Source organism: Manis javanica, chromosome 13, assembly GCF_040802235.1.
Source record: "Manis javanica isolate MJ-LG chromosome 13, MJ_LKY, whole genome shotgun sequence".
Lineage (NCBI taxonomy): Eukaryota > Metazoa > Chordata > Mammalia > Pholidota > Manidae > Manis > Manis javanica.
In genome coordinates, this window is record NC_133168.1 from 99,530,119 (window position 1) to 99,557,033 (window position 26,915).

General features: G+C 63.1%; 3 protein-coding genes across 13 annotated transcripts in view; 2 read left to right on the forward strand and 1 right to left on the reverse strand.

Moving 5' to 3' along the window:
* Positions 1 to 1,928: 1,928 nt before the first annotated feature.
* On the forward strand, positions 1,929 to 19,677 carry LMNB2 (lamin B2). Of its 5 annotated transcripts, XM_073220626.1 has the most exons (14): positions 1,929 to 2,244; positions 7,444 to 7,580; positions 11,156 to 11,312; positions 11,454 to 11,579; positions 13,040 to 13,213; positions 13,291 to 13,416; positions 13,627 to 13,847; positions 13,963 to 14,236; positions 14,320 to 14,427; positions 14,913 to 15,032; positions 15,220 to 15,330; positions 15,756 to 16,650; positions 17,175 to 18,867; positions 19,314 to 19,677. In XM_073220626.1, exons 1-12 carry the CDS (start codon positions 1,954 to 1,956, stop codon positions 15,795 to 15,797), a joined length of 1,887 nt encoding a protein of 628 aa, XP_073076727.1. In that variant the 5' UTR covers positions 1,929 to 1,953; the 3' UTR covers positions 15,798 to 16,650; positions 17,175 to 18,867; positions 19,314 to 19,677. The 5 variants fall into 5 exon arrangements, with proteins under 5 accessions (XP_073076727.1, XP_036873940.2, XP_036873941.2 ...); XM_037018045.2 differs by having other exon boundaries at positions 15,756 to 18,867; XM_037018046.2 differs by having other exon boundaries at positions 13,043 to 13,213; positions 15,756 to 18,867.
* TIMM13 (translocase of inner mitochondrial membrane 13) lies at positions 18,698 to 19,677 on the forward strand. Its single transcript, XM_017653945.3, has 3 exons — positions 18,698 to 18,867; positions 18,954 to 19,022; positions 19,314 to 19,677. The coding sequence occupies exons 1-3, from the start codon at positions 18,748 to 18,750 to the stop codon at positions 19,410 to 19,412; spliced, it is 288 nt and encodes a 95-aa protein (XP_017509434.1). The 5' UTR covers positions 18,698 to 18,747; the 3' UTR covers positions 19,413 to 19,677.
* Positions 19,678 to 20,051: 374 nt separating this feature from the next.
* TMPRSS9 (transmembrane serine protease 9) overlaps positions 20,052 to 26,915 on the reverse strand; it is a 31,724-nt gene continuing 24,860 nt past the window's right edge. For all 7 annotated transcript variants that reach the window (XM_037018044.2, XM_037018039.2, XM_037018042.2 and 4 more), the window contains 8 exons: positions 25,574 to 25,745; positions 24,881 to 25,152; positions 24,310 to 24,446; positions 23,385 to 23,751; positions 21,512 to 21,683; positions 20,756 to 21,021; positions 20,541 to 20,677; positions 20,052 to 20,213 (listed from right to left, as the gene is read on the reverse strand). In XM_037018044.2, the coding sequence (XP_036873939.2) occupies positions 20,052 to 20,213; positions 20,541 to 20,677; positions 20,756 to 21,021; positions 21,512 to 21,683; positions 23,385 to 23,751; positions 24,310 to 24,446; positions 24,881 to 25,152; positions 25,574 to 25,745 (1,685 nt within the window). The remainder of the gene's footprint in view (positions 20,214 to 20,540; positions 20,678 to 20,755; positions 21,022 to 21,511; positions 21,684 to 23,384; positions 23,752 to 24,309; positions 24,447 to 24,880; positions 25,153 to 25,573; positions 25,746 to 26,915) is intronic.

The window sequence follows — 26,915 nt, forward strand, 5'->3', positions numbered from 1 at the left end:
GGGTTCGAATCCCGCCTCCGCCAAGCCCCTCTTGGGGTCGTGGGGGTCCCCGGACAGGTCCCCTAATCGCCCCCTGCCTCAGTTTCCCGTCCTGGCGATGGGCCCGGAGCCCCCCGCCTCGTGTCGTGCCCGGGGATCCCGCGGGGGGGACGGGGCAGCTGTGGGGGGCGCCCTGATCTCGGGCTCCCGGGGTGCGTGGGTGGAGGGATAGGGTCTCAGCTGCAGCCGCCCCTCCCGGGCAGCACCAAGATTTGAAAATTGCCAGCGCCTCCCAAGCTGAGCGCGGGGAGGGAACCCGGGCCCCACCCACGGGGAGCGCAGGGAGTTCTGGGACTTGGAGTCCACTCCCCGCGGTCGGGGTGGGGGCGCTCCGGGCACCCCGGGTTCCCGCCCAGCGCTGAGAGGTCGGGGCGGGGCACCGGGGCCACACTTGGTTTACAGAGGGAACTGCATCCTGGCGGGGGGACCCGCACAGGCTAAGGCCGGGGACATCCAAGCGCCTAGAGGGGCAGGCGTGGGGGTCAGGTCCGCTGCGACCAGACGGTGGTCGGCGGGAGCTTTGATTAGGGAGGGGGCTGCAGCTAAGTGGGCAGAAAAGGTGACCCCAGACCACCCGCAAACCGCAAGCATTTCTCTCCCTCCCGCCCTGCCTCACTTATTCACATTCTGCTTTAACACGAGCACGTTAACGCACTGCCTGTCCACATTTGATGTTCCTCCCTGTGAAACAGTGGGGGCCACAAGTGCAAGTGACTTGAGAAGAGGGGCATAGTCACAATCTAGCCATAGACCTGCCGTCTGGATGCTCAGTGGGCGGCCCTTTGCTTCTGGTACCAGGGGGAATAGTAGGGAGTGAGCATCAGGTGTTCAAGACAGGTGAGTTCCCTGGGGAGACCCCCCCCCCAACCCATGCAAAAGGCTGGAAAGAGACTCACATTCTCACTGTGGGGTTTGCTCGGACCCAGGGCAGTATGTGTGGGAAGGAGGGGTTCACCAGGCAGAAAGAACACCTGGTGAATTCCAGGAGAGGGGAAGGGAGTGGTTCTCCACTGGGGGCGATTTCGCCCCCTCACTGACACTTGGCAATGTCTGGAGTCATTTTGGGTGGTCCTACTGGAGGGGGCTGGCGTCGCTCCTGGTAAGGGGGTGGAGGAGGGCTGCTGATTCACATCCTACAGTGAACAGCACCGTCCCGCCACCATCACCTAGTGACGGGGCCCAAACGTCCAGGTTGCCTAGACCCTGCCCAACAGATGTGTCACTTCTGGGCATTTAGGATAAGTGGAATTAGTATGTGGCCTTTTGTGTCTGACTTCTTTTACTGGGCATGATTTTTTTAAATTGAGGTGTATATATGTAGTTGACATATAACATTAGTTTCAGGTGACAAACTATTGTTCCATATATTTGTGTAGATTGTGAGATGATCACGATAGGTCTAGTTAACATCCATCACCGCGCAGTGACAAAATGTTTTTTTCTTGCAATAAGAACTTTCAAAATCTCCTCTCTTTGAAACCTTCAAACACGCCATCCAGCATTGTTACCTATAATCGCCATGCTGTACATGACACTCGAGGACTTATTTTACAGCTGGAAGTTTGACCTTTTGATCGGCTTCACCCCATTGCCCCCTTGCCAACTACCAATTTCTGTGCCTGTGAGCTGGGTTTTTTGTTTTAGATCCCACATGTGAGACCACTGAGCGTGTTGATGGGGTTTCTTCCCACCTTTAACTTTAACAAGACCCCCCAAAAGGGAGGTAGGCTAACAAGGGGACCCCGAGGCCCTGCGCTAAGCGGTCCAGGTCAGGTGTGAAGACAGCGGGTGGGCGCCAGCCGAGGACGCAAGGACTGCAGCTCCCAGCGTGCCCCGCGGCCGCGGACTACAAGTCCCAGGCGGCCCCGCGCTGGCGGCGGCGACAGGCGCCATCTTGGCGGGCGGCCGGATTGAATGAGCGCGCAGAGCCGCGGCCGCCGTCCCGAACCGCGCGGGCCCCGTGCCGCTGCCGCCGTCGCCGCCGTCGCCGCCGCCATGGCCACGGCCACGCCGCCGCCCGGCCGCGCGGGCGGGCCCTCCACGCCGCTGTCGCCCACGCGCCTGTCGCGGCTGCAGGAGAAGGAGGAGCTGCGCGAGCTCAATGACCGCCTGGCGCACTACATCGACCGCGTCCGCGCGCTCGAACTCGAGAACGACCGGCTGCTGCTCAAGATCTCCGAGAGGGAGGAGGTGACCACGCGCGAGGTGCGCGGCGGCGCGGGGCCCCGGGCCGGGCGGGGGGTCAGGGCGGGGTGCGCGCCGGGGGAGGGCAGGCCCGCCCGCCGAGGGTCTCCGGGGAGCTCGCGGGGCCCCGAGCGAGGGGTGCACGCCGGGGGAGGGCAGGCCCGCCCGTCGAGGTTCTCCGTGCAGCTCGCGGGGCCCCGAGAGAGGGGTGCACGCTGGGGGAGGGCAGGCCCGCCCGTCGAGGGTCTCCGGGCAGCTCGCGGAGCCCCGAGAGAGCGGTGCACGCTGGGGGAGGGCAGGCCCGCCCCCGAGGGGTCCCATGGGGGCTGTCGACGTTCTCTGAGTGCAGGGCGCATGCTGAGGAAGCCCCGCCCACCGAGGGGTCCCCGGGGGGCCTCGGGGGACCCTGGTCGAGGAGTTCTCGCTGGATTAGGCCAGTCTCTGAGGGTCCTCGGCGGGTGTCGGGGCCCCCCGAGTGAGGGATGGAGGCCGGATTGAGCCCTGCCTATCGCGGAGGTTCCCAGGGGGTCTCGGGGGACCTCTGGGCGAGGGATGTGCACTGGAGTAGCCCCACCCATCGAGGGGTCCCCTGAGTGAGCGCCGCAGTCTGGGGCAGACCCACCCCTTGAGGGATCCCCAGGAGATCTTGGGGCCCCCTGTGTTGCAGGTGGAGATGGGCCAGGCCCACGCCGATCGAGGAGATCTGGGGATCCCCGACTGAGGGGGTGTGAGCCAGGCAGTTGTGGGGAGTCTTTGGGGATGTGTTCAGGTGTCCTGGGGGAAAATTTAGGGGGAATTTTCTGGTCTGGGAGGAGACTGGGAGGCGCTGGGGGCTCTTGCTGGGTGGTGTCCTGGGGCGAGTCATGGGGTCTCAGTTCTCCTTGGGATTTTGCAGGGAGTTGGGGCTGGGCTGCGGGTCGGGCAGCAGCAGTCTCCTCCCTGGGGCCTGGGGGTGCTGAAGGGAGGGGGTCTGATGCCCAGGGAAATCCCACCGGAAATTTGGGAGGCCTATGGGCTGATGGGCTCGAGCCTGGTAGGCCCCAGGGGATGTGAGGGGAAGGGGATGTGATAACTTTGGGACCCAGTGGAGAGTTTGGGGTCCAGGTGGGCCCCAGGCTTCACTGCAAACTGACGGAGAAGGGGCTGGGTAAGCCCTGCCTCTTAAAGGATGTGAGGACTGGGTGTCTGGGGGTCCTGGGTGGGGTCTGTCCTGGGCTGGAACCTGGCCGCCATCCCAACCCTGTTGCAAGGGCAGCGCATGGGAGGGGGCGTGTCTGCCGTGTGGTTCTTGCAGGCCTGGTGGGCCAGCCGTGTCCTGAAGCCGCGCTTGCTGCTTCCCCAGCCAGAGAATGGGCCCAGGGACAGACTTCTGGGAGTAGGGCGGTAGGAGGCTGGGCAGTCAGTCATTCCCGGGAGCCACCTACCCTCTGTGTGACCTTGGGCAAGTCACTTAACTTCTCTGTCTTAGGGCCTCTTCTGGAAATAATAACGCCTACGCCTCAGGCTTGTGTGTGGGGCCACATTGAGTTAATTTTGTGAAATAAAGGCAATAAAACACAGCCCTGCACCCAAAGACCCAAAGGATGTGGAGGTGCTCCGAGGGCTTATTGTCCCTGTGCCGTTGTCGTGGGGACAGGTCATGGCCCAGAGGTGCAGTTTGGGGATTTGGGGAGAAGGTCCAGTGTGCAGTACTGTTCTAGGTTGCCTGGGGCAGGATTCAAAACAGGGTCCAGATTCTGCTTTTAATCTGTGTGCCCCTGGGCAGGCCACTCCCCCGGGAGCCTTGATCTTGTCATCTGTGCAGTGGGCTAGAGTAGTCGCCCTGAAGGTGGCTGCCTGCCTCGGGATCCGGCCCGGTTCCTGTGCCAGGCACGTTTAAGTGGGTTTCTCGTCTTCTCCCAGCTTCTGCTGTCTCACCTACAGGTGGGCACACGGCCAGCCTGCCGTCGTGGGTGCTGGGAGCGGTGCCGAGGGAACCCGAGCTGCCCCGTCTGTGTGGGCAGCTGCAGCCCTCACTGCTCAGCGGCTGGCGCTTGTTGGAATGCGGCTCATGTGTGTGAGCCAGAAAGCCTGTCCCCCAGTGAGCCCCAGGGCTGTGCATGGGCTCTAGGGGGTCTCCCAGGGTGACGGCTTGTCCCAGAGCTTGAGGGGGAGGTGATAAATGCCCCTCTTAGCCGGTCAGTGGAGGGAGCTGATAACCAGCTGGAGGAGGTCGCTGCAGCAGAGCTCAGGTAGTCACGTGGGCTGTGTGAGGGGCGTGACCTGGAAATGGCGCAGGGGGCAAGGGGGAATGTTCAGAGGGCAGCCTCAGCTGGGCCCCGGCCAGCTGGAGGGGAGGGGAGCACCCGGGGGCTGGGAAGGCGGCTGTGCCAGGAGGGTCAGGCATGGGTCAGGCCAGGCAGCGGTCACTTTACCTGTAGAGCACCTTCTCGCCTGGACAGTCTGCCCCCAGGGGACCCTGGGCGATGTCTGGGACGCTGTGGTTGTCACACTGGGGAAGCTCCTGGCATCTGTTGGGTGGGGCCAGGGAGGCTGCTCAGCCCCCACAGTGCCCAGGACACAGAATGAACCCAGAGAGTGACCTGTCCCGAATGCCACAGGTTGAGAAGCCACTAAGGAGCTCTTTGAAGATGGTTTTTAAATGTTATAAGCATACCACATGCAAGGGGACCCAGATAGTCCAGGTGTGTGAGGCTTCACTCCTGTCCTGCCCCTGGCCTTGCCCCCGTCCGGTCCGAGCGTTCTCGCACGCAGGGCTAGCTCACACGCAGGCCTGGCCGCCTGCAGCCTCTGGCCATTCCCACTGGACGTCAGTTGATAACCACTTTCAGTTTCTTGCAGAAATCACTGGGAGAGTTCTGGGGGCTGGAGGCTGGCCAGACCTCTGTTTGGGAGAGGTCCGGGGTGCCGGTTGGGGGAGGGAGGCACGGAGGTTTCCAGGGAGCCTCCCACACGAGTGTTAGGTTCCTCCAGGCTCCAGTTTCTTTTCCCTCACCTGCCCAGGTGTCCTGTTGCTGCTGGGGAGGTGCGGGGCCTCCCAAGGTGGATGCAGGCAGGAGGGCTGGACCGGTCTTGGGAGCCTGGGGGTCGGAAGTAGCACTGAGCTTGTGCACAGCTCTTACTTGGAGAGCTGTGGTTCTCAGTCAGGGACAGTTTTGTCCCCCAGGGACACAGGCAACAGGAAAAGGCCACCTCGGGTCATCTGAATCATCCTATCCACCCGTGTCAACATGTGCTAACGCATTTGTCACATCCCTCGCAGTTGGCACTTACAGGACCCATAAAAGGCAAACGTGGCCCACGCCATCTGTCTCCTGGTGCAGTGCCCCAGGCTCCCCAGGGCCCTGCACAGGTGCAGAGCAGCGGGATCCCCAGGAGGACCCCTGTTAGCAGTCAGAAGGAGGCTGTGAGGTCCACTCCCCGTTCATCCTCCTCTACACAAGAATTTTCTAATTGTCCCAGGGCCGTCGCCTGGGGTTGGCAGGTCCTTTCTGCAGAGGCCCAGTGCCAGAACCTTCCGCCCTGTGGGCCAGGCCGCCTCAGTCAGGAACACTCAGCTCGGCCCTGTAGTGGGAGAGCTGCCAGACCTAGAAAAAGGAATGGGCCAGGCTGTGTGCCAATAAAACTTTATTTGTAAACACTGAAGTGAATCTGTTTAATTTGCTTGTGCCACAGAAGTTGTTTTCCTTTTCCTTCCTTCCTTTTTTATGTGGAGGCAGTGCCCTCAGCCATCTGGCCTCGCAGGCTGGACAAAGGCAGGTAGCAGCCGGGAGCTTTGGCCCCGTGGCCCTTGAGGTTCAGATGTGTGTGAGGAACCCGAGCACCACCAGAGCAGCCTCGCGCTTTCAGCCCGAGGGTGCTGAGAGTGGGGCTGGGACGAGAAAGGCCCCGCCTCGGGCGCAGGATCCAGAGGGGGTGCCGGGGACCCAAGCCTGCCTCATTCCAGGCTCCTGCTAACATCTGGCACTGGAGTTTGTCCCCCAGCTCGGGTTCCTGTCTGTCCATCTCCGTTTGCCTCCGTTTCCCCGGCTGTGCACTGGGGCCGGGAGCCTGCACACCGCTTGCCTGTGGGATGAAATGGCCACGTGGGCCTAGCCACGGGGTGTGGGAGTCTCAGACTGGCTATTCAATCCCACATCTTCCGGATTCCCTGGTTTGCCCAGGACATTCTGGTTTTAACACCTGCGAAGCCTGTCGCTCTGGGCAAATGAGGGTGGTGGTTCCCCCACTGAGTGGCGGGTCCTCGGCAGCCCCCCTGAGCCGCTCTGCCCCAGTGGACGGGAAGGCAGGGACCTGGCTGGTGGGAGCTGCCCTGACACCGTGTAGCTCTGTGGGAAGTGGTGCCACTTTCAAAGGTGGCAGCCCTAGGCGTCGCTCCCCGTCCACTTTCTCTGTCAGCACCAGAGGGCTAAACAGCTTTATTGAGATTAAATTCCTACACACAGTTCACCCAATCAGACTACACTTCAGTGGCTTTCTGCGTGTTTACAGTTGTGTACACCCGTATCTAGTTCCAGAATATTCTGTCCTCCCAAACAAAAGCCCTGTTGGCAGTCACCCCGGCGCCCCCCAGCCCTCAGCACCCACAAGTCCGCATTCTGTCTGTGGATCTGCCTGTTGTGGACACGTTGCAGAAATGGGGTCACATGCCGTGTGGTCTGTGTGGCATCTCACTGAGCACCGTGTGTTCAGGGCCCATCCACGTATGGCACGTGACAGGGCTCTGCTCCTTTCTGTGTGAGTGATACTCCACATGTGGACAGATGTGTCCGTTGCAGGTGGCCGTCTTCCGGCTGTGCCGATTCGTGGCTCTGTGGCGGGCATGCGCAGGTCTTGTGTGCCCGCGAGCCACTTCTCCTGGGTCCGTGGCTGGGAGGGAACCGCTGGCTTCTGTGATTCCTGGGTTTGACCACCTGAGGAACCTCAGTGGCTGCGCCGCTTTCATTCCATCGTTGCCGATCTTGTTATTGTCCATCTCCTTGGCTCTTGCTGTCCTAGTCAGGGAGGTGGTTTGGTTTCAGACACGTGTCAACGCACATGCGAGGTCCTGTATGCCTAGATGTCGGGTCAGGGGAGGCAAGAAGGCTGGCAGACGGGAGCTGGCACCCAGCAGGGGATGGCCAGGGGAGGCTCTGGTGTGAGTTGGAACTGTGCCCGTCTGGGCCTGCCCCCGTCGGTTGGGAAGGGGTTTCCTTCACCTGGGCCTTGCTGTGCCCCCAGGTGAGTGGCATCAAGACGCTGTACGAGGCAGAGCTGGCCGATGCCCGCAGGGTGCTGGACGAGACGGCCCGGGAGCGGGCGCAGCTGCAGATCGAAATCGGGAAACTGAGAGCCGAGCTGGAGGAGGCCAACAAAAGGTGGGGCTCGCGGCTGCCTGCCAGCGCCCAATGGCCGGGGCAGGGCCGGCTCGTTGCCCTCTGTGTGGTGGGGTCCCCACGTGGGCAGCACTTCCGGGGTGAGTGTGTCACCAGCCTGAGCTCCCGTGTCCCTCTCGTGCAGCGGCTGCCATGCAGACTGCCCGCTTTCCGTGGTCTCCCCCAGCATGACTGGGCCCACAGGGGCTCTCGGACCTGAGCTCTCCTGGGACAGTCGAGGGGTGGCCGAGAGCACTGTGCCCCCTGAGAGAAGGGGTCGCCCCAGGTCACAGAGCCAAGCCTCCCCAAGGACCCATCTCTCCACCCTGCATTTGGGAACCTCTGGTGTGCCTGCCCCTCCAACGTGGGCTCCCTGGTGGCCCCGACCCACCACCTCACACACCTCCTGTCAGGGCGCCCCTGCCAGAGGGCCGTGGTTGGCTTCTTTCCTGGCCCGGGGACCCCAGGAGAGTCACCACGCAGGCCAGGCGGGGCAGGCAACACGAGGCCTTGCCCACTCCACGGCGCCATCTCGCCCCTCCTGAGGAACGGGCACGCCCGGAAGTTTGGGGAACAGTGGTCATCTAGCAGCATAAAGTCACTTACAAGTACTTAGTAAAGGCCGCTGCACGTGACCCCTGTGTGCAGACAGGATCACCGTGATCCAGATGGTGAGCCTGCCGGGGCCGGGGAGTCACCACGTCCACCTCACAGGGGAGGCAGGCACAGGGCCCTGCAGCCCCGCAGCGAGCAGGACAGGCTGCACCCTGGCTCCTGAGTCCCCACTCCCCGTACCGCAGCTGACACAGTCACCTTCACATTTTTTGATGCTTTTTGTTTTAATAGACTTGTTTTTTGGAGCAGTTTTTGGTTGACAGGGAAATGAAAGTACAGAGCCTCCCGTAGTATAAACATCTCACCATAATCAGTGCCACATGGTTACAGTTGATGAGCCAATATTGGTAATTATCATTAGCCGAAGTCCACAGTTGATACGGCGGCTCACTTGTGGGTTTGGAGGAACATAACGACGCGTCCGCACCATCGTCACACGCAGGGTGTTCCGCTGCCCGGGAAATCTCTGGGCTCCGCCTGTTCTCACTCCCCGGTCCCTGGCGGCCGCTGAGCTGGACGCTGGCGCAGTGGTTCTGCCGGTCCCAGGGCCCGCTGGAGCTGGCGCCGCAGGTGGCACCTCCCGGGCGGACCGCCTAACCTTAGGCACGTGCGCTGTGGGGTGTCTGTGGGACCATGTGTAGGACCAGAGCAGAGCCACCTGGTCTTTGACAAGGAGCAGAGGCCACCTGTGCATTTTTAGAACAGCCCCACAGACCGCAGCCTGTCGATATACTAGGGTTCTGAGTCGCAGTGTGACTGCTGCTGTTTGGAGAAGATGAGGTCTCTGTGGCCCGCCTGCAGCCCCTCCCGCACCTGCTCAGGCCCTGCAGCCCCCGCCCTGCTTGTTGCCCCTCATCTGGGCCCAGGGTTGTAGATGCTCTGTTGAAGCGGAATTCGCAAGATAGTTTAGAGAGAAACGTGAGTCGGCACCCAGACAAACTTGCCAGGCCCAGCTGGCCGCGCATCTATTCTGACCCGTGCAGCACAGACTGAGGGTGGACGCCTTTCTCCGGGGCAGCGAGTCTCTCGCAGACACCTCCCCGAGTCTTGGGGTGTCCTTTGTGGTGTGATGCTGTCCCAGATGCCAGATACCCCACACGTGACTCCATGGCTGGGCTGGGCTGGCCCTGTTGTGACAGCTCTTTTGGGTGACGCCTGTGCCCTTCGTGAGGAGTCATCTCTCCCGGCCTGTGTTGGATGCGGCGGTGGACAGACGCCAAGAGCAGGTCGGGAGTGTCTGGGCTGGGAGCTTTAGCTCAGGCTGGAAGGCTGGCTTCCTGCATGCCCAGGGCTGGGACCCCTTTCTGCCTCCAGCCGTCAGCATCCACAAGTGCCTCACTCCACGGCCTCACTTCTGTTCTTTGTCTAATGAGCTTTTCCAGAGAAGGGAGGTGGTGGGGGGTGCATGTCACCCCAACCCAGGGAACTTCCCAACAGGCTCCAGTGAGTGGTTTCCTTTTCCTGACAAATTTACCCGCACACTCAGGACAGAAATGCAGGTAGCCACATGGCGTGCCCAGCAGACAGGCCGGACCCCATGCAGTCCTCCGGGAGCTACTGGTAGGCAGGCCGTCCTGAGGGGTCAGCCTCAGCACCTTGGCACAACTGGAAAACCAGTGGTTGAGCCAGTGAGAGCTCGGTGATTCCCAGTAATTCTGCAGAACCCTAATGCTAGGTAAAGGTCAGAGTTTTCCTGCAGCCCCTGATGCCTCACACCTGTCACCCTGGCCTTGTGCTGATCTCAGCCTGGTGGGGCACTCCTCACCCCAGGACCTTTGCACCTGCGTTTCCTCTGCCTGAACACTCTTCAGGAGTAACAGCCTGGTCCATTCCCACACTGCCCTCATTTGTCTCTGCCCAGGGCCCCGCCGGGCATGTGCACCTCCTTGCTCCCCCTTCATGCCTTGGTTGCCCTGACAGTGTGGTTTCACATCAACAGGCAGCATATTTCACTGTTGTCTCCCCCGACGGGAAAGTTCTCCATGAGGGCAGGGGCATCCTCTGCAAAGCTGGCACTCCGTAATGATCCCAGCTTCCGCAAACCCCTACCAAAACCCGGGCCAGGGAGGCTGGATTTGCAGCCCCACTGTGAGTGGGAGAGCCGGGACCCTGGGGCCTAAGCTCAGGAACGTGGGCTTTGGGCTCTCGGGACCCTCTCGCCAGCTGTGCCACAGTGCCTGGATGAGCATGGCGTCCCAAGAGCTGCTGTGCAGGCCGTGGTCAGCTCGGCAGCTGAGGTCTGGTCGCTGATGTGTCACTGGTGACTCACCTGGTGACAGTGGGCTGCATCTGGGGACATCTGTGATCATCATGATGGGGGAGTCCTGGCATCAGGTGGGTGGGGCCCAGGTTGCCCCCAGAGAATGTCCTGCCGATGTCAGCAGGAGCGGGGGAGACCCTGAGTGTCCCCACCATTGATGGGGTGGCTTGGGTCCTGGGGGGGTGGGTAAGGCCCTCCAAGAAGTTTAGAATTATGCTGAGCAGTGGTCCAGGGCCTAGAGCCCACACTATTTGCAGCCGTATGACGGAGAATCTGCTCTCCATCCTGAATACTTAGCATTGAGATAGTTGTTACTGGTGACCCTAAAATAGCTCTGCAAATGACATCCACTCTTCAAAATCCAGGGGTTTTTATTTGTAAGTTTAATAAATTATAGGCTAGTATTTTAAAAGAATTGAGTTCCCCCCTAAATGTTCTTTCCCGTGACCAAAAATTGCAAAAAAAAATGACATATGAACCCATCCCTTGAGGTTTTCTCAGAGGGCCATTGGTTGGTGGTGTAGCAGTGGTGGGAGCAGGTCTGAGGAAGGGCACCTTTTGTGCCCGCAGGTGGGGCTCTGCTCCCGACAGCCAGGTGGGGTGGCCCCAGAGCGCGTGGTGGCTCCAGCAGAGGTGACCTTGCCCTCGGGTCCCGGGCTGCCCGCTGCCCGGTCCTCGGCTGACTCCTGCGCTTGCCTCCCAGCTCCAGGAAGAGGGAGGCGGAGCTCCTGGCGGCTCAGGGCCGCGTGAAAGACCTGGAGGCCCTGTTCCACCGGAGCGAGGCGGAGCTGGCCGCCGCCCTCAGCGACAAGCGTGGCCTGGAGAGCGACGTGGTGGAGCTGCGGGCCCAGCTGGCCAAGGTAGGCCCTGGGCGGGGCAGCAGGCCTCCCGCTGGCGGGCTCCTGCGGGTGCGTGGGCGGGGGGCCCAGCGGCCTGGGGCCCTGCGGAGCCACATGGTGCAGCAGACAGATTGTCGCCTTGTTTCGTTCTGTGTCTCCCAGGCAGAGGACGGCCACGCTGTGGCCAGGCAGCAGCTGGAGAAGGAGACGCTGATGCGCGTGGACCTGGAGAACCGCCGCCAGAGCCTGCAGGAGGAGCTCGACTTCCGCAAGAATGTCTTCGAGGAGGTGCGTCCGGCGGGTGCGGCCCTCCACGGCCAGGGTGTCCCGGGGCCCCCGTGCCGGACGACTGCGGGGTGGGGGGCTCGGCCGCAGCCTCTGTCTTCTATCGGTGTCTGGGGCTCCAGCCCCCCCTTGGCCTGTGGCCGCGTCCCACCAGTCTACTGCTGCTCTGCACGTGTTAGGAGGACACTCGTTGGGTTTGGGCCCCACCTAGATGGCCCAGAGTGACAGCAACTCAGCACCCTTGACTTCCTCCCATCTGTAAAGCCCTTTCCTGAATAAGGGCACACTTGCAGGTCTGGGAATCAGGACGTGCACACAACTTTTGGGGTCCACGCTTGACCCACGGCAGACCCTCTGTGTGGAGGGGAGGGGCTGGGCCCACCGGGCCCGCCCACTCCCCTGGGCTAGCCCCGCCCACTCCCCTTGCCTGAGCGCCCCTGGCCCCTCCCACGCCCGCCTCAGCCCGTTGTGCTGTTACGGCCAGGGTGGATCCTGGCAGGCGGGCACTGCCTGCTGGGGGAGCTGCCGCAGGCACGATGGCCATTCACCCAAGGAACGGTTTCCGGTTGCAGCCAGGCGCCGTGAGAGCCAGAGGCCCTGGGAGGGACCACAGTCCCCAAGGGACCCTGCGGTCTGGAAGGGCTCCCGGGGTCCTCGAGGCTCGTCAGCTCCGGGTGAACAGACTGGCTTCCCCGAGAGAGGCCCCTGATCTCGCGTCACGGTGCAGCCACACGTGGCCTGCGTGCGGAGGCGACGGGTACTGGCGAGCGGGACGCCCCGCCTTGGGCCCACCGCCTGCACCGGCCCCGAGCGTCGGGCAGCCGTGTGCGAGGCCGGGGTGCTGGACGGCGGCCCTGTTCAAGCATCACTGTCCACCCGACTGCTGTCCTGAGGGTGGGAGCTGTGTGCCCGGGTCAGGCGCTTGGCAGGAATTCTTCCCATTAACCGCAGTTTTAGTGAAGTACCCCACAGCATGAGACTTTAAAAGTGCACAGCTTGGTGGGTTTCTGTACATTCAGAGAGTTGTGTAGCCATTGCCTCTATTTGGTTTCAGAACATTCCTTTGGCCCAAAGAGAAACCCCGTCCCCATTAGCATCTGAGGTTTTTGTTTTTCTTTAAATCGAAATGAGATCCACGCGGTATACAATTCATGCAAAAGTGTTTGGTACGACTCCCAGCCCCGTGAGCAGCCCCGCCCCCATGCGCCCACGTTCTGGGTGGATTCGCCCGTCGTGGGCATGTCGTGGGGATGGCCCCACCGAGCGCCGTGTGTTCAGGCCCCGTCCACGCAGGGCCCCGCTCCTCTCCGCCGGAGTCCTGGCCCGAGTGTGGGTGGGCCGCGTCACCTCCCCTCCACCTGCGGGCCGCCGGGGCGCGTGCGGACAGAGCTGGCGCGGCTCCCAGCCGGGGCCCGGGCTCGGGCGGCCTTGCGTGCGCGGCCCCGGTCACCAGTCCCTTCCAGCAGGAGGTGCGGGAGACGCGGCGGCGGCAGGAGCGCCGCCTGGTGGAGGTGGACAGCAGCCGGCAGCAGGAGCACGACCTGAAGGTGGCCCGCGCGCTGGAGGAGCTGCGCGGCCAGCACGAGGAGCAAGTGCGGCTGTACCGGCTGGAGCTGGAGCAGACCTACCAGGCCAAGGTGCGGCGCGGCCCGGCGTGCGGGGCTCCCCGGCGGCCGGCCCGGGCCGGCCCTGACGCGCCGCCTGTGCCCCGCAGCTGGACAGCGCCAGGCTGAGCTCCAGCCAGAGCGACAGGGCCGCCAGCGCCGCGCGGGAGGAGCTGGAGGAGGCCCGCATGCGGCTCGAGTCCCTCAGCTACCAGCTGTCCGGCCTGCAGAAGCAGGTGGGTGGCCGGCCAGGGGGTGGGCGCGGCCCTGGAGACGCCGGCGAGGCCCACCCTTCCCTCCCGGGACCCCTGACTCCCCCAGGGCCCGCTGTCTGCGTCGGGCTCACGCTGAGGGGCCCTCTGTCCCCCGGCAGGCGGGGGAGAGGCCCGGGGCCAGACGGGCGGCTTCTCCCCATGACCCGCGAGGCCACCCGGACCCCTCCCCAGGCAGGTGCCGCCGAGGACCGCGTCCGTGAGCTGGAGGACACCGTGGCCGGGGAGCGCGAAAAGTCCCGGAAGATGCTGGACGCCAAGGAGCAGGAGATGGCGGAGATGCGGGACGTGATGCAGCAGCAGCTGGCCGAGTACCAGGAGCTGCTGGACGTCAAGCTGGCCCTGGACATGGAGATCAGCGCCTACCGCAAGCTCCTGGAGGGCGAGGAGGAGAGGTGGGGCAGCGGGCCGGGTGGGGAGGGTGCTCCAGGGAGGGGAGACGGCCGGGGGCAGCTAGCCCGGTGGTCCTGGCCAGCCTGGGGCGCCCCCATCACCCGCGACCTCCCACAGGCTGAAGCTGTCGCCCAGCCCCTCCTCGCGGGTCACCATCTCGCGGGCTGCCCTGAGCAGCGGCGGCAGCGCGCAAGCGTCGGGGCGCTCGGGCCGCAGCAAGCGGAAGCGTGTGGAGGCGGAGGAGCCGAGCTCGGGCCCCAGCGGCCTGGGCATAGGGGGCAGCGGCGGCGGCTTCCACCTGGCACAGCAGACCTCCGCCTCGGGCAGCGTTGGCATCGAGGAGGTGGACCCGGAGGGCAGGTTCGTGCAGCTGAGGAACAGCTCCGAGAAGGTGAGCGGCCGGCTTGCTGGGCTCGGAGGGCTGGGGGGCCCCCGTCCGTGGGCTTGTGTGTCAGGCCATGCCCCCTCTGCCAGGACCAGTCTCTGGGTAACTGGAGGATCAAGAGGCAGGTGGCAGAAGGCGAGGAGATCGCCTACAAGTTCACACCCAAGTATGTGCTGCGGGCTGGCCAGACCGTCAGGGTAGGTGGCTGTGGAAGGGCCCCGGGCTGGCTGGGCGGTGGGGGGCGGTCTCACGGGCATGGGCTGGAGGGTGGGCGGTGGTGAGGGCTCTGGGCACAGCTGCCGCCTGCCGTGGGTCCCCTGTGGGCCCGCGCTGTGCCATGAGATGCTCTGTGGAGCCCTTGAGGCACCTGAGTGGCGTGTCAGGGACCCATGGCAGAGGCAGGTGAGTCCAGGCAGGCGCAGGCTAGTGGGCGTCGGTCAGTGTGGGCCTGGTGCTGACGGACCTCAGATCCCAGCACAGCCCTGTTTGCCGGATGAGTGCCGGTGGCTGCTGTGAACCTGTCTTTGCTTCCATGCCCTGGCAGTCACCATGCTTGGGCAAGACCTGGCAGAGCCGAAAGGACTAGGTGTCCAGGGGGGCTGCCGTAGGAGACCGGCTCCTGGCACATGCCACGGGAGCAGAGCCAGCATTGACGGGAGGTCCTCCTGTGTCGTGTCCCCAGGTGTGGGCAGCTGGTGCAGGGGTGGCCCACAGCCCTCCCTCAGCGCTCGTGTGGAAGAGCCAGGGCAGCTGGGGCACTGGCGAGAGCTCCCGTACCGTCCTGGTCAACGCTGATGGGGAGGTGGGTGCCTGGCCTCAGGGTGGGGGCAGCCTCTGTTCTGGTGCTGGGGTCCCTCCTGGGTGTCCCCTGTGCAGCCCACACCACACCCAGGGCGTGTGCAGGGTCCTGGGGTGGAGCCCGGGCGGAGCAGCCTGACCTGGCAGCCAGCCCCCGGGGGGACGCGCATCGAGGCCCTTGTCCCATCCAGGAAGTAGCCATGAGGACGGTGAAGCAGTCCTCTGTGGTGCGGGAGGCCGAGAACGGGGAGGAGGAAGAGGACGGAGCTGACTTCGGAGAGGAGGATCTGTTCCACCAGCAGGTACAGGCCGTGGACACCCACCGAGTGGCCTGGCGCCTTGCCGCCGGGTCCCCAGCATCAGGGCCAAGCTGGCCTAGCCTGGTGCTTGGCACCCGGGCCACGGCCCCGCAGCTGCAGCCGTGGCCGTGGGGGAGCGCTCCCCGCCCCCAAGGCCTGGCTGGCGTGTGGACCTCGGGGTGGAGGGCGGTCTTGAGAGCCGATTGCATCTTGCGGAGGCTCTGGTTCAGCCCTGAGGGTCCTTGCTGTGGCTCTGGTGCCAGGTGTCAAAACAAAATGAGGCATACCTCAGAACAGAGGCAAGGGAGACACGGATGGTTCTGGAACCAGGATGGTGGAGGTTAAAGCTGCTGGGAGGTGCTCTTCCCTGGGTGGCTCAGCCCTGGGCCCCGCCCGCCTACCTGCCACCTGTCTGTCCTCCCTTCTAGGGGGACCCGAGAACCACGTCGCGCGGCTGCCGAGTAATGTGAAGGGACACGCCTCATCACCCATCTTTCTTTATTCAGAGCCACTGAAAATTATTTTTATATCATTGGCTTTCTTTTAGTCCTTCGTACATTTCTAGAGAATTTTTAAACTACCAGAATGTGGGGGCGGGTCTCTGCTCTTCTTTGTATGGGTGGATTTCCTGGGACCCTCCCTGTAGTGGCGCTGTCCACACTGTTTTTCTGTCCCCCGTTTCACCTCTTTGTTAAGTTTGAGCCCCAGGAAGCCAGTGGCCTGCGAGCGGGAGTGGAGGCTGGGTCCGCGCCGGGCTCTGGGGGGCAGTTGGCTGCACCCTGCTGTCCTCAGCTGGTGGGCTGGGCTCCTGCCCCTGGAGCCTGGAGGTGGCCAAAGCAGGCTGTGCAGGAATTCAGTAGTTGTTTATGTGAGCTTATCAGAAACCAAATTCAGAATCTGGGTCCCATCCTGGTGGGGCACAGGGGCACCCCTGTCAGATTTTGGTGGCTGCAAACCAGACGAGATGTCGTACGTGTGGGGGGAAGCAGGTTTCTACTGACTGGTCTGGACTTTGAGAGTTTGTGATTCCGGCGCTGCCTGCGTTGGGGTGCAGGCAGGGATTCTGGGCGGGACCTCCCGGTTCCCCTTCTGGCTGACTGATCCTTGTGTTTCGGAGCTTTCTGCAGTTGAGTTCCTCAGCCTGCAGGACCAGCAGGTCAGGGAGATGGAAGCCTGGGGAACGGGAACAATCGTGTACTGAGACTTGTCACCAAGTAAAGGTGGAGGGGACAGTGTGGCACCCTCGGAAAGCAGTGCCTCAGGTTTCAGAGCAAGTGTAACAACCACTTGCGGCCCTCCGGTCAGGAGGAAGGTGACCTCAGGGTAAGCCACGGGATGGCCCCACTGCTGCCGTGTTTGTACGCATTCTTCGTGCCCTTGCTTCGTCCATGGCCGCCTTGCTGGTGTCCCTCAGGCCCGTCAAGGCCAGTTGACTCCACAGGGTGGCCCCCGCAATAAGCAGTCCAGCTTCTGGCCCCAGCGAGCCTTCTGCGTTAGCTCACCTCCCCGTTTACACCCTGTCCCGCATAGACACACACACAGAAGTTATTTTTTTAATGGATATTTATTTTTTTACATTGGTCGGGACTCAGATTGCAGGGACCCCGCCTTGGGCTCACCGTCTAGTCCCCAAGAGGCAGTGTTGAGGCTGTTTTGGTGAGCCTGCTGCCCCTGAGGGTGGGCGTTTACAAAGAGCCTCTGCTGGCCTGGCCTGGGCTGGGAGCCACGGGGCTGTCCACCTGCCTGGCCTGCTTGGGAATCGCTCATGGCGAAGGGTTAGTGGGTGGAAGCGTCACCGTGGCTGCTGCCCTGAGGCTCTACCTGCAGCCCTTCTGTTTTTGGTCCAGACTCTTTCTGTGGCTACTTGAGTCCTGGGCTGAGGACTCCATTTCCCCTGTGGAGCGAATGACTGACCAGACAGCCCCTCACTGAAGGTGCAGACATGCTCCACTTCTGGAAGCCCCGTGCTTGCCCTGGCGGTGCACCACCCCCGTCCTTGTGTGACCTGCCCCCCAGGCAGCTTCCCTTCCCGGCATGGTGGCCCATGCAGAGAATGGTTGCTCAGGCAGTGAGCTGGTGGGGATTGGTGGCCCCCCACCCCATGTCGTTTGCCCTGGGTACAGCCACCTCCTGTGTATTTTGGGAATCTCGGGAGGGCTCAGGGCTGTGTCCTTGTATGTGGGTCTGTGATGTGCTGACTTGGGCTCGCAGGCCAGGCTCCTGGATAGGAAGGGAGTGGGCCCTGCCCTTCCTGCAGGCCCAGGGCTGCTGCCCCAGTACCCTGCACAGCCCCAGGGGCCTCCAGACAGCTGCTCCTGGCAGATGATGCTTGTCACGCAGACCCCCTTCTCAGCCTCCCCCACCCATGTTGGTGTGGCTGGGGTCTTGGGTGGACCCAAGGAGGTGGCCCAGGCACCCTTGTCTGGTGGGGGAAGATAAGCTGGACTCTGGCCAGTTGGCGAGTGGAGGCTGGTGATTATTTGGAAACAGCAGAATCCAATGTTAAAATGTCAACTATGGCCTGGGAAACAAATTGCGCTAGTCCTTAGACATGTTTAGCTTTAAGCTGTTTCCAGGGACGCGGAAGTGGTTCAGGCCTGGCGAACACTCGCCCCATGCCCTGCCCCACGGTGAGGCTCAGCGCGCTGCGCGCACACCCGGGACCCAGCCGTTGCATTATGTTAGCTCCGCTGGGTCGTGCTGACATTCCTCGGGACAAGGGCTGCCCCAAGGTCTTAAGTCCGCTCCCCAGGCGGAGCACCAGCGCCACTGGAGGATCCGGCTTTAGGAGCTGGGCTGGTCTTCCCCTTGGCTTCGGGTCGGTTTTTAAGGGATGCATGCCAAACGTGTTGTCTTTTTTTTTTTTTCCTCCAATGATTTGTAATACGCATTTTATGACTGGAACCTTTTGTACAACACTCCAATAAACACTTTGGTTTTAAGTTCTGCCTGGGAGTTCACTCTGACCGGCAGCCCTACCTGGATCCTCAGCCCCTAATGAACGGGGTGGTGCCTTGAGACCCAACTCCCCAGAAAAACAGCTGGTGTAGGCCGACTCCGTGCGCAGCCCCTGAAGTTCCCTAGGTGGCTGCTTCCTGTTCCGTGCACTAATTTTCGGCCGGAGCTTCTGGCGCCGCGCTTTGCTTTTTGCCGCGTCCTGCGCGGCCCTTTCGCTCAGCTGTGCGCGCGCGCTCGATGCAAGGTACGCGGGAAGAGCTGGGGGTGGTACTTAAGGAGTACTCGTGCCCCAGCTGGCGCGTGCGCAGCACGCCCTTCCGCGCGGCCTTCTGGGAGTTGTAGTCCGGCCTTTATACACCAACCAGCTCCTCTTGACTTCATTTCCCGTGGTGCCCTGGGAGGCTGGTTTCCGGCGCGGGCACGGGCTGCGCACACGGTCCCAGGCCGGCTAACCGCGGAGCCATGGAGGGCGGCTTTGGCTCGGACTTCGGCAGCTCCAGCGGCGGCAAGCTGGACCCGGGGCTCATCATGGAGCAGGTGAAAGTGCAGATCGCGGTGGCCAACGCGCAGGAGCTGCTGCAGGTGCGCGGTTGGAAGAGGCGGGACCGGAGGGCGGCGGGGTCCGCCAGGGGTGGGCGTCGCTGCTGAATGCTTGCATGTCCCCACAGAGGATGACAGATAAATGCTTCCGAAAGTGCATCGGGAAGCCGGGGGGCGCTCTGGATAATTCCGAGCAGGTGAGACCCGCGGGCGGGGAGGTTTCTGCGCGTGCGCGGGCCAACGAGACCCTGGGGCCGCTGTGCCTGCGCAGTTTTCAGGGTTGGCGTGGGCTCGGATACCGCAGGGAGGCCTCCGCGCGTGCGCGGACCTACAGGTCACCACGGGGCTGCTGCGTGTGCGTGGTCAGCCGCCTGCGTTGGGGCCGTCGGCCTGGGTCTGAGAGAGGTTTCTGCGCGTGCGCTGTCCGCTGACCAGGCAGGCGGTGCGGCCGGCAGCCCCAACTGAGCCGCGCGCCTTCCCGCTTCCAGAAGTGTATCGCTATGTGCATGGACCGCTACATGGACGCTTGGAACACCGTGTCCCGCGCCTACAACTCGCGTCTGCAGCGGGAGCGAGCCAACATGTGACCGGCCACCCCGCGCCACCTGTGCCCTTTGTCCGGCGGGGCGCCTGCCCTAGGTTTTTGAAGATGCGCCTGGTGCGAGGACACGAGATTGCCAGCGCCCCACTAGCCAGGGGTGTAACTTGGGCTTGGGGACCCTGCCTTTCCCGAAGTGCTGGCAGCCCGGCGGCACCTGTCCAGGTGTGCGCAGATCAGACTTGGGGCGGGATAAGACCCTATTGAGCTGTGACCCGCTGGGACAGCCGGACAAATAAATCGCTGACAGTGGGCTGGGGAGCACCCCGTGCGTTTTCCTGCGCCTCCCGCGGTAACACAGAGGGTGATGTTCACCCGGGACGCCCAGAAGCTGGGGCTGGGCCTCCTGCCCCCGGGGACCTTGCTTTCCCTCTGCTGTCCCCTCCCCGACCTCTGAGCCCTGGGCGATGGGTGGGCAAGTGGCCCTTGCTGTGACAGGGAGGTGCCAAGCCAACAGGCTAGGAAGGAGTGGCTGTTTATTGAAACAAAATATTCGGTGAAAACCGCGCCTTGTTCCCGCAGCCACCGCCTCTCCTGCCATCCCCCCAGAGCCTCTCCTCGGGCGGGTCGCTGGTGGTTCCTGCTGCCTTCATGTTCCTCGTGCCAGGCCTGGGCAGCCACGTGGCTGTCACTCCTGGATGTTCTGCCTGATCCAGCCTCTCACGGCAGCCACCCGGGTATAGACACCCGGGAAGTGGGGTCGTCCGCAGCCGTAGCCCCAGCTGGTGACGCCAGTTAGCACCCAGCGGCCGGAGGGCTCCCTGCAGGCCAGGGGTCCGCCAGCGTCACCCTGGGGAGGAACGGCAGTCAAGAGGACTGGTCTGTCCCCTCGGCAGCCCCAGGTGGGGGGAGGGCTGGCCCGATCTGCACACTGGGTCACTGGCTACTGTGGGAGTGTCGCCTGGGCTCCCCGTGTGAGCACCTGTCCCTGTGAGCCTCACTTCTCTGTTCTGGGAAACGGGCTCAGTGTGAGTATGACAGACTTTCATCGGGCCGGGAAGAGTGGGGCAGGGGACCCTGTCAATAAACGGAGGCCTAGTGGAAATCACCAAGGTGCCCTGCTTGATCGGCCTGGATGAGCCCAGCCTGGCCGTGGGCCCCTGACCCGCGGGCTCACCGAGCAGCTGTCCACGCCGCCCTGTGGAAGACCGGCGCACAACATGCGGCTGCTGATCTGCACCGGGTAGAAGCGGCGGCATGTCTGCTCGCTGAGCAGGCGCACGGCCGCCTTCTGCAGCTGCCGCACCATGGAGCCTGCGGGCGAGACGGGCTGTGGGGACCCCGTGGCCAGCCACCCGCGGGCCGGGCCGGGGCCTCCTGAGCAGGGCCTACCTCCCTCGCGCACCGAGCCCCAGCCGGTGATGACACAGCGCGCACCATCCGGGGGCCGGGGCGCAGGCTCCGGCAGGCAGATGGGCCGCACCAGGCGGCTCCGGTGCACTGGCCCCGCCAGCTCGAGCAGCGCGACGTCATAGTCCAGCGTGTAGAGGTTGTAGAAGGGGTGCTTGTAGATGTGGGCCACGCGCTCCAGCTGCCCATCGGCACCGCTCAGGAAGGGGGTGCCCAGGAAGGCCGCCCACTGCTTGGGGTCCCCATAGCTGTGGAGTGGAGGGCCGGCGTCCACCCACATCCCCACCCCAGGGGCTGCCCCCGTCTGCCTTGGGTTGCACCTGTGCAAACTGGCAGAGTGCCAATCCTTCCTCCTAGGACAGCGGAGGGGGCTCTCCTGGGATGGGCCCAGCTTGTCGCTAGGCGCCGAGGTGACAGTAGAAGCTGTTGTCACCCTTTCTACCTCTTAGGGCTCTAAAGGCCCAGCAGGCACAGAGTGGGTCCTGAGCAGGGCATGTCTCCCTGGGGGGCAGGACCCCTGGCCTGGGCTACCCTGCTGAGCATCCTGGCAGGAAGGGACCTGGGCCCTGGGGAGGAAGGGGGTTCCCCACTGGGTGGCCTTTGGGGGCTGGTGCCCCGCACTTCCCTCGCGTTCCCATGTGGTCTGCCTGAGATAGATGGGGACAGGAGGGCTGCCCAGAGGAGGGGGCGGCCTAGGCAAAGGTCTGAGGTTTCAGGGCACTGGGGCGGCGGACTCACACGTCGAAGCAGTGCGCCGCGGACAGCAGCCACCTCTCGGCCACCAGCACGGCCCCGCACCGGTGCTCCTGGTGCCGCAGCCACAAGCTCACCTGCCACGGCCACTCCCCGTGGCCCGCGGCACTGCCACCCACGATCCTGGTCAGCGCAGCCACAGGGGCCAGGCCGCAGTCTGCGGGGAGCCGAGGGTCAGTGGGTGCAGAGGGATGGCACTTCCTCTATGCAGCCCACCAGGAGCCACCCGTCCCGCAGCTGTGCCTGAGCACAATGGGAGTGGGGGGCCGTCCCCTGAAACACCTGTGTGTGGAACGGCACTTGGCCCCGTCCTACAAAGAAGTCTGCTCAGCCCTGTTTTCATGTAATGTGTAACCTGAAATGCATTTAGGTTTGTTGCCTAGAACCTAGCACTGGGGCCCAGGGCCGGGCCTGCATCCCCTCCCCACACCACCCAGGCATCTCTCAGTCCCCAAGGAGCCAGGATTCCTGCCGCCCCAGGCCTTTGCATACCCAGGCCTTGCCGTGTCCCAGCAGCTGCTGCGGCAGCCCGTCTTCCCAGTTTCCCCTGACCCCCACCCAGACCCTGCCTGGGGGCAGTGAGCCCATAAACCTGACTTTGTGGGTACAGGGCTGCCTGGGCAGCTGTGGGCCAGGCTGTGTGTATGTGTGCAGGGGAGAGAAGAAAACCCCTTGTGAGAGGGTGTAGCGATGACCAGCAGGTCCCCTGACCTGTCAGAAGCAGCAGCAAGGCCCCTGAGCTGAGGGCGGTGGGGACGGAGGAGGGGAAAGGGGCCTGAGTTGGCCTCCAGATGGGCAGGCAGGAGGCAGGGCACTCATGCAGAGGCCATGGGGCGGCCGGTGGCCCCTGTGCCCAGCTCTCCCCTCCCCCACCCCCCCAGGGCCCCAGGAGCGTGCTTCGTGCCCTCTGCCCAACCCAACCAAAGGTGGGCACAGCGTCCGCAGAGAGGCACTGTATGCAGGCAGCAGGGGCGCCTGCTAACTGGTTTCTTGGCTTGAGCTGGATGAAACTGGCTGTACTCGATGGGGTTTTATTTTTTACCTACAAATGTGCAGTTCTGTATGGTCCTCATGACAGAAGTTGGCTCCATGTTTCAGACACAAGCTGGAAGACCCCAGATCAGGGCCAGTTCTCTCCGAGCTGCATTGCTTCAGGCCCCCAGGTCCTCAAGGGCCCTGGGCCCTTACGGGGAGCACGTGGGGCCAGCCGGCCGCCAGCTGTGCCCTGCATTCCGTGTCCTCTCCTAACCACTTCCCGTCACTGTGTGGTTCTCACGTGTGTGCTGCACCCCGCGCCCAGCACAATGCCTGGCACAGAGGCAGTTGTGTGGACACCGGCCAGGTGGAGTGACCCTGTGATGGAGGCCCTCTGCCAGGGCCTTGCCCACACTCCTGGGTGCCCCCAGGTCTCCTTTTTAAAGGAAGCAGACGGTGTGGGATAAGGCGTTTGCCACTAGATGATGTTCGCCTGCCCCATCTGTGCTTGTGTTGGCTGCGGAACCTATTAGGGGCTGTTGGGTGCCTGCCGAGATCCACACACTGGGGTTCTTACCCCAGGACCTCAGAATGTGTTTGGAGAAAGGGTCTCAAAAGAGGTAACTGAGGTAAAATGAGGCCCTTATAAGGAGACTGGGACACAGACCACGTGAGGACCTGGAGCAGATGCCTCTGCGAGCCCAGCAGGCAGCCTCTGTGGGACCAGCCCTGCCGAAGTCTCAGCACCCCAGCTTCCGGAGCTGGGACAGTAAACGCGTGTGCCTGAGCTGCCCCGACTGCCGCTCTTGGCCTTGGCGGCCTGCGTGCACTGACCCAGGACCCCTGTCACCCACACCTGCCCCCCTGCCCCCCTCCCCAGTACCTGCTGGCTGGGAGCCCATGGTGGTCTCTGTGGCATTTGGGGGGAGTGTCTGCCCCCTAGTGGTGGTGCTCAGGGTGGTGGCTGTCCTGTTGGCAGGTGGGCTGGTGGCTGAGGCCCCTGGGGCTGTGAGGTCAGCTGTGGTCCTGGGGACGTGGCTGGTGGGGGTGGGCGTCCCAGTGGTGGGGAGGGCGGGCGTGGGGTGGGGGCGAGAGACCATGGTGTGCAGGATCCAGCCCTTGAGCCTGGTGACCCGAGCGTAGACGCCAGGCTTCCAGGCCTGAGCACAGCCGACGCCCCAGCTCACAACCCCAGCCAGGTAGAATACGCCGGGGCTCTCCTCGCAGGCCAGGGGGCCCCCGGAGTCACCCTGGGGGCCAGGGGAGGAGGACAGGTTAGCCAGCCTGCTGGGGTCATTTCATAGCACAGCCGATCCCCGAACACCGCAGGGTTGGGTGTCTTCCCCCCCCAAGCCCGAAAATCCGCGTCTAGCTGGACTCCCAGAAACCGCTGGTCGCCCACCTGACCGGGCCCTTTGCCGTGACACAAGCAGCTTGCCAACACTGTCGCCATGCTGTGTGCCTTATCTGCCATGTCCTTATCATAAACTAAGCTAGAGACAAGAAAATGACTTTTCAAATTGTTGAAAATCTCCAAAATGAGAAAAATTGGCATAGAAGCGGACCTGTGCAGGTCAAACCCGCTGCTCAGGGGTCGAGGATGCATGTCTAGTGTAAGTTGCGCCCCTCCTGTCTGCAGGGGTTGTCACGTCTCTGAGTGACAGCTGAAGACTCCGGGCGCCTGCAGACTCTCCTGCCAAAAGCGCGCAGGGACAATGCTGTCCTAGCTACACAAGCGCTTCAGAGACCTGCGTGCCTGCAAGTTGCGGTGGATGGCCACCGGTGCCGGGGTCCGTGCCGCCCCTCACCTGGCAGGAGTCGACTCCGCCCTCCAGGAAGCCGGCGCAGACCATCCTGTCTGTGAGGGAGAAGTTGTAGAGCGTGTTGCACGCCTTCTGGTCTACGATGCCCACCCAGGCCCGCTGCAGGATGTCGGGCTTGGTAGCTGCAAGGACAGGACCACGTGCCGTGTGCTGAGGGGCTCCTGCTCAGTGCCCGGTGCTCAGGGTCCCTTCCCCCCGGCTCGGAGCCTGCGCTCTCACCACTGTGCCCAGCGGGTTCCCCAGCACCGGGGCCTGCAGGAGGCCTGTGCTCGTGTTTCAGAGGAGCAGGGGCTCAGGGGCGGAGGGCACAGCACACGGCACCCTGGACTTCTCTGTGAAGGGCCAGAGTAAACGTTTCTGGCTTTCTGGGCCAGGCAGCCCCTGTCAGGGCCACTGAGCTCCAGTGCCTGTAGCAGGAAGGTGGCCACAGGCCATTTGCAGAGGGGCGTGGCTGTGTGCTGATAAAACTTGATTCATAAGGAGCAGCCGCTTTGGCCTGAGGGCCCGTGCAAGACCCCCACGGGAGTGGAGCAGCGCCGCACACACCGGGGCTCACCATTTCCCTCCTGCATGTTGCCCCAGCCGGAGATGATGCACTTGCGGCCCACGGGGAACTTCTGGATGGCCAGGGGCAGGCAGACGGGCTGGATGTACTTGTTGAAAGCCAGGGGCCTGGCCAGCTCCAGCATGGCCACGTCAAAGTCCAGGGTGCTGGGGTTGTACTGGGGGTGCAGCACTGCCCGCTTGAGCCCCACCTTCACTGGGCTGCCGCCGGCGCCCATGAGCGACGCCGTGCCCATCTGGGCCCGCACCAGCTCCACCTTGGTGCTGCCGACAAGGCGCCGCTCAGACCCCGCCCTGCTGCGCAGGAGGCTGGAGGGGCTGCACAGCTGCCTCGGGAGCCCCCTTGCTGCGTGACCATCAGAGACCCGCTTGGCTGGCCATGGGGTGGAGGGGAAAGAGCCCTGTTCCCTCCCCAGTTGGTCCCTGTTTGTTCCCCAAAGGACAGCCCAGATTTCACATCCCAGGAGCCACAACCCAGGCCCAAACCCTTGGGACGGCTCCCCGAGCCCCTACTTCCCCTGCCTGTGCCCCTGCCCGCTGTTGATGGCAATGGGACATCCAGACCCGGACCATGCAGCCATCCCCGGGCACAGCTGGCCACACCCCATGGTGAACAGCTTCTGAATATTGGGGCCTGGACGGGGCGGCCCTGTGGTGAGGGGGAGCCAGGCCTGGGGGGTCTTACTGGTTGAAGCAGTGGGCGGCCGACAGCAGCCAGCGGTCCCCCACCACAGTGGCCCCGCAGAAGTGCTGGGAGCCCTCCTTCAGGCTGGCCTGCCAGGGCACCTCCCCGGAGGCGGCCCCGAACCCGCCCACAACGCGAGTGGGCTTCTCCATGGCTGGCCTGGTCCCGCACTCTAGGGGGAGAGGAGAGGAGGGTCCAGGCATCAGCCCACGCAGAGTGGGAGCCCCTGGGTTCAGGGCGCTTGGGCACACAGTGGCACACAGTTACACCCACGCCACGGGCAGGGAGACCAAGGCTGACCTCTGGCGGCCCGAGGTCTCCCGGCAAGCGCGTGGCACAGCAGAGGGCATACGTGTAAAAGGAGAGAAAGTCAGGGCGCCTGCCTGTGCCGTCCAGCAGGCCTGAGCCCACAGGCCACATTTTGGGGCTCACTGCAGAACCAGGGGCCACTCACCAAAGGAAGAAGTGGGTTATTGCGGGATTCAGGGGTGGGCTGGGTGCAGGTGACATCCAAATGGGGCACAGCCTCAGCTGGCGCAGAGCGCAGCAGGTTTGTGGGGTCGACATCAGACCGGGGTTGTGATCTGTGTCCAGAAACCTCTCACCTGCAGCTGCTCACCCGGCTGGCAGCTCAGGCAGGTCGTGGGGTCTGAGAGCCCTGGGCAGGGCAGGGGTCTGGTTCCCACCGGTGTGACTCAGACAGCAACGTCTTTGACCGATTCCAGACAATAAGGGTTTTCAGTGAGAAAGCTGTGGGGGTGGGCAGGATGCCCTGCAGAGTCCCCAGAGAAAGCGGGTCCCTGGTGACCGCCACTGACTTTGTCTATGTTTGTTCTGTATATGGAACAGCCGGGAGAAGGTCATTCTCTAAGTGGTCTGGCTACAAAGTAGCTGAAGGTAGAACACAAAGATCCCGTTTATCAGACCACAGTGAATAAATGGATGAGATTGTGTGACAGACATGTCCGTGTACACACAAAATGAGATGGGTGCGCCGTGTCCTTGAACAGGAACACCTGACAGTGGAAGATGTCATGAAGACGTCCATTCTCCCTAAACTGAACAATCTGTAATTTTTTTAGAAACCAGATAAGCTGCAATGAAACAAATGAAACAAGCCAGTCACAATAGGACAAATGCCGTGTGACTCCGCTCAGGAGGAATCTGAAGGAGTCAGAGACGGACGGGAAAGGTGGTTGCCACGGGAGGGGTTGGCGGCAGTGGGAGGGCAGGTTGGCATCCCGCGGGCACAGAGGCTCAGTTATGCAAGATGAAAACGTTCTGGAGATGGGTGGCATAAGGTGGGGTACGCTCAGCGCCACTGAACCAGACATTCAGAAGT

Bases quoted from the DNA above. Each gene is read 5' to 3' on its own strand.
- LMNB2 (XM_037018045.2), top strand. From the start codon at position 1,954: ATGAGCGCGCAGAGCCGCGGCCGCCGTCCCGAACCGCGCGGGCCCCGT. The intron at 11,580-13,039 runs GTGCGTCCGGCG...AGTCCCTTCCAG, and splicing joins GCAAGAATGTCTTCGAGGAG to CAGGAGGTGCGGGAGACGCG. The intron at 13,848-13,962 runs GTGGGGCAGCGG...GACCTCCCACAG, and splicing joins CTGGAGGGCGAGGAGGAGAG to GCTGAAGCTGTCGCCCAGCC.
- TIMM13 (XM_017653945.3), top strand. From the start codon at position 18,748: ATGGAGGGCGGCTTTGGCTCGGACTTCGGCAGCTCCAGCGGCGGCAAG. The intron at 18,868-18,953 runs GTGCGCGGTTGG...ATGTCCCCACAG, and splicing joins ACGCGCAGGAGCTGCTGCAG to AGGATGACAGATAAATGCTT. The intron at 19,023-19,313 runs GTGAGACCCGCG...TCCCGCTTCCAG, and splicing joins CTCTGGATAATTCCGAGCAG to AAGTGTATCGCTATGTGCAT.